The 11,380-nt window shown below is 44.9% G+C and overlaps 1 protein-coding gene and 1 long non-coding RNA gene across 2 annotated transcripts in view; one reads left to right on the top strand and one right to left on the bottom strand.

Annotated features, from left to right (window-relative positions):
* The window catches only part of Ctsh (cathepsin H), a 19,995-nt gene extending 18,619 nt beyond the window's left edge, over positions 1–1,376 (bottom strand). Inside the window, exon 1 of the mRNA XM_028758923.1 lies at positions 1,242–1,376. Coding sequence (XP_028614756.1) covers positions 1,242–1,326 — 85 coding nt within the window. The 5' untranslated portion in view covers positions 1,327–1,376. The remainder of the gene's footprint in view (positions 1–1,241) is intronic.
* A 4,169-nt stretch (positions 1,377–5,545) lies between these two features.
* LOC114613573 overlaps positions 5,546–11,380 on the top strand; it is a 7,447-nt gene continuing 1,612 nt past the window's right edge. The window contains exons 1-2 of the long non-coding RNA XR_003710202.1: positions 5,546–5,636; positions 9,178–9,365. This is a non-coding gene — a long non-coding RNA (uncharacterized LOC114613573). The remainder of the gene's footprint in view (positions 5,637–9,177; positions 9,366–11,380) is intronic.

Genomic DNA, 11,380 nt, shown 5'->3' with positions numbered 1-11,380 from the left:
AGAGAGAGAGAGAGAGAGAGAGAGAGAGAGAGAGAGAGAGAGAGAGAGAGAAACAGAGAGAGACACAGAGAGACAGAGAGAGGAGAAAAGAGAGAAAAGAGACTAGTTTCTAGACTGATTTCGCTGATACCATCTGTGTCTGGATCATTTGAGATGGCTCTATGTGGCCCCAGAGGGTCCCCAGGGATCGATGCCAGGACAGCAATATGAAAGTCACTTGCTATGTGGCATTTATACCTCGCTCTAACAGTCCTAGACCTGTTCCAGAAGCTCAGCCAGGGCCATTTTCTCTCTAGGAAAAAGCTACATAGTGAGTTACAAAACAAAAAATCGAAAGAAAAGGAAAGAAAAGCTGAGGAGAGGAAGTGGAAACGGGATGGGGGGACAAGAGAGGGTAAGGAAGGCTGAAATACGATCAGAACACATTATAAACACCCATGAAAATGGAATCATGAAACGTATTATTAAGTACAATTAGTATATGCTAATAAAATCATTTTTAAAAAGGAAGTTTTGTGTGTTCTGCTGAAGGACCGTCAGCAGGGTTAGGAAACCACAGACTACCATCTACTCTCGAGCCTGGGGCTTTGATTGAAGGGCTCTTTACACTTAAAAGTGGCTGGCGCGCGCACCGGGTGGTGGTGGTGAGGTTGTGGGGAGTAGGAGAACAGCTGCGCCTGAAAATCATTTAACTTCTGTCTTCACTGGCCATAAATAGACATCTATTAGAACGAGCTACCCGTAGCTGCGTTCGTCCCACAAGCGAGCCTTTAGGAGTTACTACAGAGACCAACGTTGTACACAAGTAAAATATTTACTAGCTCGTCTTCGGTTGCACTTCGCCAAAAGTTGAGGCGGCGTTTCGGAGCCAGCTTTTCCAGACACGGCACAGATACTAGGGTTAAAACTGCTGTGGGTGCAGTGTGTTCCTCAGGGCAGGGAGTCACCCCAGCATGGCCCAGTCGGACTAATAACCCAGGCAAGGCGATCCCCGGGGAGGCCAAATGCTCGGAAAGTACAGGCTGGCATGTCCCGTTCCCATGGTGGGGCAGGAAAGTTCTGTGTCCTCAGCTGTCCCAGCTGTCGGGCAGAAGGGGCTGAGGGCTTCTGTGTCTAGACCTGAGCCAGAAGGACTCTAGGAATGTGCCAGCCTGTTCCTCGGATCACGTAAGACTAGCCCGAAGTTCCCCGATCCTCCCCCGGTGCCCCTGGAGCCCTGCGTCCCACTTTCTCCCTCTTACCTATGGCGTTCACGGTCAGCTCCGCGGTGGCCCCGGCACTCAACAGCCATGCCCCAGCGCACAGCAGCGCCAACGCAGCCCACATCTCGGCGCTCACTGCCCGGTACCCCCAGGGCCCTCTGAGCCCAGCCTGTGGGAAGGAGGTGGGGCGACGCTGGCCTCCGCCTAGGTGATGCTGGTTCCTCTCCCTCCCCCTGCGGCCATTACACTCCTGCTCTTGGAAGAAGGGCTCTCAGGGCCTGACTCTGAAGACTAGTCTTGCCAAGTGGAGGAAGCACAGCCTAATCCCCAGTTTCCTATCTGTCCCCATCTCTGGTAATTCCATCTGCATGGAAGTTTCTTGAACCATAGCTCCTTGGCTTTCCCCACAGCTGACTGCTCACCACCAATAGGCATGTGTGGGTTGCTTCCAAGGAAGTCACACTGTATCTACTTGGACATTTTCTTTATTTTCCAAGTCTGAAGGAAGAAATGATACATTTAAGGTCCGCATATGAAATAAACAAAGCACTTTGTGAACTAAGGAGCCCTTCTTGTTAGGATTCCTCTAAAGGAGAATGGGGAATTCAGACAATCTAACACTAGGCCTGGCACTCATACCTGGCATGCATGGAGGCCAGGCTATTTCCACTTGTATCATTGCTTTGCCAAATGGCACGTTTTTAACTTTCTACTTTGTGAATGGGGAAACTGAGGCCTTAGGACTAGATGGGTAGTTTTTCACCATAAGAAGTCTGAGTCTTCTATAGCATTTCTCTCTCTCTCTCTCTCTCTCTCTCTCTCTCTCCCTCTCCCTCTCCCTCTCCCTCTCCCTCTCCCTCTCTTCCTCTCCCTCCCTCCTTCCCTCCCTCCCTCCCTCTCTTCTTTCTTTCTTTCTTTCTTTCTTTCTTTCTTTCTTTCTTTCCCTCTTTCTTTCATCTTATAGTCTCCCATATAGCTCTGGCTGTCCTTGAACTTGTAACCCTCCTGATTCAGCCTCCTTTACAAGTATCCCCTGGCAGCCCATGAGGCTTTGATGAAGGCAGAATGACCTTCCTGTCCTGATATTTTTTGGTCAGATTCTGCCTTTCTGGTGCCAGGGGGAACAGATTCCAGAAGTCTTTGAAAATTAAGTCTAGTACGGTGGTTCTCTACCTGGGAATCAAACGATCCTTTTAAAGGGGACACCTAAGACCGTCTAAAAACACAGATACTTATATCATAATTTATAACAGTAGCATATTTTACAGTTACGACATAGCAACAAAAATAATTTAATGGTTGGGGGTCACCATAACATGAAGAACTGTGTTAGATGGTCCCAGCATTAGGAAGGTTGAGAACCACTGGTTAGTGGATTTCTCAGAACTCTACTGAAGAAGCCTTGGGACTAAGGATGTAACTCCGTGACCATGGCCCAACGAGCACAGGCTCCAAGTTCAATGCTTAGTACTCCTACACACACACACACACACACACACACACCCCATAAATAACCAAATAGACAAACTGAACCAAGAGCCACCACACAAAGGCATGTCTTTCAGATGCTCTGGACACGTGGACACTGAACCTACACTGATCGGTTCTGACAGGCCTGGAATATAGCTCCAAGGACAGATAGCCTGCAAAGGGCTCCCATTTTAGGATTTCTGACTTGATGTGTTTTCAGTTTTGAATTTTGAGCTCTTTCTAGGCCGGCAGCTTCAGGTGACTTGCAGCTCCAGTCAGCAGAGAGATACTGAGGGGAAGCAGCTGACATTCTGAAGCAAACGGTATGAGGCCAATGGCTTGAGCTGTTTTGGTCTTCGGTCTTTATTATGTAATGGGCTTTATTTGTCAAATGGTCTTGCCCAACTGTTGGCGGAGGTTAGCTTTTGAACACATTTTTGGTATTCTGGTCAAAGCTGTGATGTTTGGTAAGTTGGATATAGAGTAAAACATACTTTTGATTTATAGTGTTTTCAACTATGGAAGTTGAAGAGCATTTGCATTTTACTTATTTATACTTTTTTCTTTCTTTCTTTCTTTCTTTCTTTCTTTCTTTCTTTCTTTCTTTCTTTCTTTTTTTTTTGCCAAACACACGCATACACGTACTTTCCAGTGTGGTCATGTGTATCTGCAGGTGTTTCATGCAAGTAAGCGTGCACATCCACAATGAGGACCAAAATTGACTCTAGGTGTCTCTCCTGATCGTTTGCTTTATCTACTGAGCAGATTCTAGCTATTCCAGCCAGTCAGATCGCTATGGTTGTGCTCCTGTCTCTGCCTCTTGAATGTTGTGATTAAATGGAGGCTACCAAACCTGTTCGTGTTTCAGTGGGTTCTGGGGATCTGAAATCTGGTCTTCGCACTTGTTCGACAAGTATCTTACCAGTACACTGAGCCATCCCTCCAGCTCCTGCACTTGTACTTCTGATGAAGCAGATGCTCTTCTGGAAGAGATCTGTGCTTTGAGGACAATGTCTCTGAAGTGAGCCTGCACAGTTGCTATTTGGAGCGTAAGTTCCTGGTCTGATGAAGATGTCTTCTGTTGCAGATGTCCTCCGCTTCGGGATGTGGAGATTGCCTCACTCTTCTGTCACTCTGGCCTTCCGGACTTTGAATATTGAATTATCCCAGGCCTGGTTCCATGGCTTAACAACTGTAGATCATCCAGAGGGCAGAGGCACTTGAGTTAGTAAGAAGTAGAGGGTACCCACCTGGTTTCTTGAGTACCAATGTGTCCTTCTAGCCTTACCACAATTCCATCTGTCACCTGAACAAATGGTTTGCTCTCAGAGGGCTTCAGTTTCCTCATTTGCAAAATGAGTTAAGTGTTCTTGTCTCCCAACAGGGTTAAATATAGTCACAAGAAAAATGTTGTAGGCTGGCCCTGAGCATGACCACTTGTGGGCTTCTCTAAAGTCCAGATGCACTCTGTGTCCCGAGCTTGTGGCATCTGATTTTTATTTTATTTTACTTTTTATTCCTTTTTCAGATATTACATCCCCTCCCTCCTCTTCTTCTAGCCCCCCCAACCACCCCTCTTCATCTCCCTTAGATCCACTCTTCCTCCATTTCCCTTCAGAAAAAGACAGGCCTCCCAGGGATATCAACCAACCATGGCATGTCAAGTAGCAATAAGACTAGGTACATCCCCTCATTAAAACCAGTTGAGGCAAACCAGTAGGAGGAGAAGGGTTTTAAAAGCTTTCAAAACAGTCAAGGACAGCTCCCTACTCCCTCTTCTAGGAGTTCTATAAGAAGACCAAGCTATAGACTATAACATATATTTAGAGAACCTAGGACAGATCCATGCAGGCTCCCTGGTGTCAGTTCAGTCTTTGTGTCCTATGAGTCCTGGTTAGTGGGTTCTGTGATTTTCCCTGTAGTGTCCTTGATCTCTCTGGCTCCTACAATCCTTCCTTTCCCTCTTCTGCAGGATTTCCTGAGTGTTTAGCTGTTGGTCTGCATCTGCTCCCAACAGTTGCCGGATGAAACCTCTCTGATGGCAATTATGCTAGGCTTGGGTCTACGAGTATAACTTAGTATTATTAAGAATCATTTCATTGACTTTTTTTTTTTCCTTTTTCTTTTTTGCCAATTGTGTTTGGTTCTGTCATGAGTCTCTGGGCTATCCAGCCTCAGGTTCCTGGTTCTCCATGCAGTGTCAGGAGTGGGCTCCCTCTCCTGGCATGGGTCTCCAGTCATTGGTTGGCCACTCCCACAAGTTGTGTTTCATGGTACCTGCTTTGATGGTGAATTTGTCTGTCCTACTGAAGTCAGCTGGATTTTTTTGCCTCTGCACCAGTGAGGTTTCTTCTCCATGGATCTTGGCTTCTCTGCATCTGCTGTGAAGATATTGCAGGCTGGTGCTGGTGGCAGAGCTTGGTGGAGACAGGCTCTGGGTAGACTCTGCAGGTCCCTGGTCTCAGGTTATCTGGTCAAACAAAATCTGAGTACAGCTGGGGAGGGACTTTACATCTGAGATTAATCCCAAGTTAATTGACTTTCAAATATGATCAGTTTGGGAGTCTTATAATCAATCCCAGGACCCTCAAAGGAAGAATGTTATAGAGTATCCACTAAAGAAGACTGCTCTACATTAAGCCAATAGAAAGTCTTTATTAGCTGGCCAGCGATTATCTCAGGGTGAGCTTTTAAGTACAAAACCCATATTCTGGTTGACATACTTCAATTAACAAGCATAGTTAGCCAGAAGCAGAACTACAGAAGCCAAAAGCAAGGTTAGTCTATTTAGAGACTTTGCCAGAACTATGGACTTTGATTGATTAAGTCTGTTTTCATTTGGCAGGTGGTGCTATCTCCTCGCTAAGTTTTATGGCCTGAGTGGTATTTCAATTATTGGAGTCAGTTTTGCTAAGACCTGGGGCTGCAAAGGTCTGAGATCCTGTTACAATAGGAGGAACAGAGGTGAGGTGGAAAATGAGGTCAGAGGAAATCAGAAGAGGAGGAAAAATTGGGCAGAGAGGAAAGGCTGGGCCTGTAAGTCAGTTGGTAGTGTATTTGCTTAGCATGCAGGAAACCCTGGGTTTAGTCTCTAGCACTAGCAGGGGGTGGGGTGGGGTGGGTGGGGTGGTGATGCCTGCCTTTAATCTCAGCACTCCTTGGGAGGCAGAGTGCTTGAGTTTGAGGCCAGCCTGATCTACAGATCAAGTTCCAAGTAAGGCCAGGGCTACACAGAGAAACCCTGTCTTGAAAAACAAAAACAAAACAAAACAAAAACATCCCTAGCACCATACGAAATGTAGCACAGTAGTATATACTTGGAATCTCAGCACTCTAGAGCTAGAGGCAGGGGGATCAAAAGGACAAGGTCAGACTCAGTTACAGTGAGAGTTTAAGAGGCCAGGTGAGGCTACAATGGACCTTATCGAAAAGGACAAAAACAAACAACAACTACAAACGTAGAAAGGGGTGACCGCAGGAAATGAGACAGGGAACTTAGAATCCCAAGAATCAGAGAGCACAAGCCAAGGAAAACAGTTGGACTCTTTGGGCTGGAAGTGACCTTGCTTGACTCCAGCTAAGGGACCAGAGTCCTATAACAGCACTGAGCTCTGTCAACAACCTAAGGGAGTTCAGGAGCTAATTTGCCTCCAGGTCCTTGAGAAAGGAGAACTCTCCCTAGCATTTTCATCTTGACCGTAGAGACCTCAAGCAGGGAGCATCATCAAGACCATGTGATCTCTGAACCACGGGCTGTTTGGGAATGTATGTATGTTGCTCCCAGCCTCTAGGTCTGTAGCAACGAATATGTAGCAATGATTATGTAGCAATGAGGAAGTGAGACACACAGTCAAGGGCCTTCCTCTGGTGACAGAAGGCTGGAGAAAGCATAAGAGGTTAGCACAGGAGAGGTTTAGAGTCACTGCTTCCAAGCACCACATTCGAGTCTGGACTCTTTATCTTCATACAGATGAGGCAGATTGAGCCGGTGAGTGACTTGGCTAAGACCACAACAGATCTGGGAGTGGAGCTTTGAATTCCTGGATAACTGAGCACAGAGCTCTAGGCTTAGTTAAGAAAGTGCACGCGTAAGGAGTTCAACTGAGTTCAACTCCCCCAGCACCTGTATAAAATCTGGGCCTCATGGCTCAAGTTATAATCCCATTACTGATGAGGAAGAAGCAGCCATATCCTTAGTGATTGCTATCCAATCAGCCTAATTGAGTGATCATGTTCCAGGTTCCAGGGAAGGTCCTTGACAGAAAAAAAAAAAAAAGTAGATGGTACCTGAAGACAACATCCAAGGTACCCAACATTGATCTTTGGTTTCCAGGTTTCCACATGTATCACACACATGTGCACACACACACACACATACACACACATGCACTGTGAAACTGTGGCAGTGGATGAAGGAAACTGAGACTTGTCTACCTTCCTAATCTAGGCCCAGAATTCTAAGCAGCCTCAGGAGGGCTTTTGAGTGCCCTCTCTTTTTAGTTTTTTTATTAGTGTGTATTAATTACATATAATAATAGATTTCATTATGAAATTTTCACACTTGCATGCACTGGATTTTGATTATATTTATCCGCACAATTCTTTCTTGACCCTGTCGTGGCATTCAAATCCACCGGGAGAAATCAGAGATTTAGACTCAATTCAAATTTAAATTAAATGAATTTATTCTTACTGCTAGCAGAAGGACTTAGAACCAATACAGCATGTTGTTAGTGTGGAAGTTAAGAGATGAATTGAGGGCAGACAGCAGAAAGGTATGCATTACAGATATCCATGTAACTCACAACTGGGCAAGAAAATTGTTTTACTTCCTTCAGTGTGTTTTCCTACCCTCTGTACAATAACAGAAAGACCATTTGGTCTGCTTTCCCGTAGCGGTAAGCAGATTTTACAGAAGCAAAGGCGGCTGTCAGCACCTCTTCTCCCATTGTCTTTTCTATTCTTATCTCACCTGCAGGCTACTAGGATCTCCCAGGATTTCTGGAACAAAAAGGTCAACAGTCCTTAAGGGACAGCGGCTCTATATTAAGTTTCTTTAGTCATCACAGGACCTGTGTAAATTATTTCTCATGTCTGAGCACTCAAATGACTGGGATAGAGCAGTTCACTTCTAGGCAGGGAAAACCCCCGCAGTGCCATTAGGTCAGGGGCCACTGACCTGGGCTGGCTGTCACACTGTACAGTCCCACTCTCAATGGCCTTTTCAGTCTGCAGTGGGCCCAGTCCACCTTCTATTGCCATGCCCTTTCATTCCTCTGTGTGTGTCACTGTGTTAAATCAGGGTTCCTTATAAGAACCAAAACATAGGTTATTGACAAGAGCCTGGCCACTTAACTGTGGTTATAGCACTGAAGAAAATGTCTCTCGCTACCTCAGCAGCTGTTAACTGCCTTTAAAGCATAACAGAGGGGGCAGGCCTTGTGATCCCCCTAGCTCTACTCCATGACAGGATATTGACAGGCCCAGGGCCTCTGAGATGCTGTGCAAGCCTGGTGACCAGAGTTTGATCCCTGGACCCCACATAAAAGTAAAGGAGGCAACCATTAAAGAGGTTCCCTGACCTCCCGATGTGTGCCCTCCCCAGTAATAACAAATAAAGGAAAAAGAAAAGAATGGTGACAAGCTCGATCTTGGGACAATCCATCTTGTGTTGATAATCACAGCTGCTGAGCTCAAGAACGCAGGGTCTACCTTGTCCCCAGAAGAGCTTCCACAGCAACCCAACCCTTCCTCTAGCTCTTACGTTTTTTCTGTCCCCTCATCCACGATGCTCCCTGAGGCTTGGAGGAGGTAACGTTGATGTTCCATTTAAGGTTCACTTTTCTATGGTCTGTTATTCTGAGAACACCACCCTTAGCTATGAGTCCCTGCAATAACCTCTACTCATTGCAAAGAGAAGCTTCTCTTTTTAGCCTGATGGCAGCTCTGATCTGTGAGCCTAATACAAAACAAAAACATTTAGAAGGTAGTTTGTTGAGCACATTGGATCTAGTTATCAAAACAACAGTAGTAACTTTCCCACTAGGGCCCATGACCTCCCGAGACTTGGGTTTTTGACAGATTTCCTGTACCCATGTGAGTAGTCTCCTTGGGAACAGTTCCTCCTTTGGAACAGGCCAGTCATTAAAATGGTTCATCATTCACGATAACTAAGAAATGGAAACAATCTTGTGGAGAGCTCTTGGTGCCGCTTCAAGGATATCAGCAAGAATATTTGACACTGGGCTAAGACAAGAAAGTAGGCTCAAGATAAATACAGCTGAAAAATGTGTGTCTTGTATCTTGATCATGTTGGTAAGTCCCTGAACACAGTGATCACAGGACTTTTGTTTATGCCTTGTTGTCCTTGACCAAGAACTGACCTCATTCTTTGCATGTACTTAGAATGGTATGAAATCAGCTTGGGGAAAAAATGAACTTGCTTCAGTGCTTGCTGGAGTCATGCTATCATGTTGCCTAATTGTTTTTTCTTTCTTTCTTTCAGCCTCACTCCCTCCCTTGAGACCCTGTTGATTGACTTGGTCACAACGTAGATGTCCTTCAACTGACAAATGGATGTGAAAATCTGGCACACATGAACTATGGAATACTCTTCAGCTATAGAGAACAATGAAATTATGAAATCGGTGGACAAATCTATGGATGGAACTAGAAAAGTTTATACTAAGTGAGGTAACTCAGACCCAGAAAGACAGAATGCTCTGTTTCATCTGCTCTGAATCCTCAGATGTAACTACATACCTGGGGTAACTGCAGAAGCAAGGAAAGTAAACAGGAACTCCTGCCAGGGTTGGGGTGTGAGAGATCAATAAAAAGGGGAATAGCAGGGTAGAAGTGATCTAACGAGGAAAAAAAAAAACGAGAAAAGCAAGGGATATTCTAGTCAGGGATGTTGAGGCTTTGTCTTTTTACTGTCTATTGTAATGCTAAGTGTGGTTCCCAAGACCTGGAGTCTAGGTCTCACCTCTCATCAAAGAACCATCTCTTTGCTATAGACAGAGACAATTGTAAGAACCAAGAACAGATCAAAATGCAGAGAACAAGTGACTGCAGAGTGCCCAGCCCCAGCCATCCATCTGTAACGCAACTCCTGCACCTGAGGCACCAGGATCATAGAGGAATAAGGGGTGGAGAGAGAGTGTAAGATCCAGAGGGACAGGAAGTTTACTCTGAGACTGTCATGAAGAAATGACAGAGAAGCTATACCACAGAGTCTCATCAACAGGGCTGCCTAAACAAGACCTGAACAAGGACAACAACAGACATGCTAACACAGAAGAGAAAATCTCATGAGGCCTCAATTCTAAACAAAACCTACAGGGATCTGAGGAATGCTGAAAGTGGGAGAAGTCATCTTCTCCAGGGAAGAGCCTCCCCAGCTGGTTACCTAATACCAAGTGGTCAGCCTTGAAATCATACACATACAAATATAAACTAAGCAGATTTATTTAGAAATATATATATATATATATATATATATATATATATATATATATGCATGTACATGAATATTATTTATACAGCAATTAAAAAATAGAGCTATGAATTTGAGAGAGATCAAGGAGGAGAATGATGGAAGAGTTGGAGGGAGGAAACAGAAGGGGAAATGATATAGTATTTTAATTGAAAAAAAAAGTCAATGGTTGGTTACCTTCGTAACAGACTTGCCATGACTACACTACTGGATTTATCTTGCCTGGCCAGTTGGTGGTTTAGCATGCAGAGCCCACACCTAAATAAGACTACTGATGTCAGCTTCCCCCACAAGCTCCCATAGCACCATTAAGCTGTAAGGACTACCAAACAAGGAGGAAGCTTCCAACCAAGTTTCAGCTTGAGTTCTCTAAATCCTGAAAACAAAGCAGGTGGCATCTCCAGCAGCGTGAAGTCTTACAGACACAAGCTCTAAAACACAAAGACTTAGAGAAGTGGAAGAGGCCTAATGCTGAGTGCTGGAGCTCTTTCCATATGTTAGTTTTATACACGGGGTAAGAAATACATAGAGTAAATGGTTGGCTGTTGATTGTAGGAATGTACATATGGATGAGTAGAAAGAAGGGGTGGAAAGCAGCTTTATGACAGAGTAAATACATGATTGGATGGGTAGACGGGAAACATGTGTGGACGGTGGAAGGGAAAAGGATACATAGATTAAAGGAGGAATGGATGAACGCAGAGATGACTGACCCAAGTTTGTGGTGAGAATATTAATGAATACAGATATATGTAGCAAAGGACAAAATACAGTTTGTTTATTTATTTAATCAGCTATTTTTGAGACAGGGACTCATTATGTAGCCTGGAACTTGCTGTACATAAGAGGATGCCCTTGATCTCACAGAGATCTGCCTGTCTTTGTCTCCTGAGTGCTGAGATTAAAAGTAAAGATCACTATTCCTAATATTTCTTTTTTTTTGTTTTGTTTTTTGAGACAGGGTTTCTCTGTATAGTCCTGGCTGTCCTGGAACTGTAGACCAGGCTGGCCTCAAACTCAGAAATCCGCCTGTCTCTGCCTCCCAAGTGCTGGGATTAAAGGCATGTGCCACCACCGCTCAGCCTAATATTTCAATGTAAACACATTAATAGCCTTTCTGTTCTCTCTCTCTCTCTCTCTCTCCCCCTCCTTCCCTCTCTCCCTTTTTCCTTCCTTCCTTCCTTCCTTCCTTCCTTCCTTCCTTCCTTCCTTC

Source organism: Grammomys surdaster, unplaced genomic scaffold (genome assembly GCF_004785775.1).
Source record: "Grammomys surdaster isolate TR1022 unplaced genomic scaffold, NIH_TR_1.0 126248, whole genome shotgun sequence".
In the NCBI taxonomy this organism is placed as follows: domain Eukaryota; kingdom Metazoa; phylum Chordata; class Mammalia; order Rodentia; family Muridae; genus Grammomys; species Grammomys surdaster.
The sequence above is the reverse complement of the archived record's forward strand: the minus strand, read 5'-3'. Positions and strand labels throughout refer to the sequence as shown.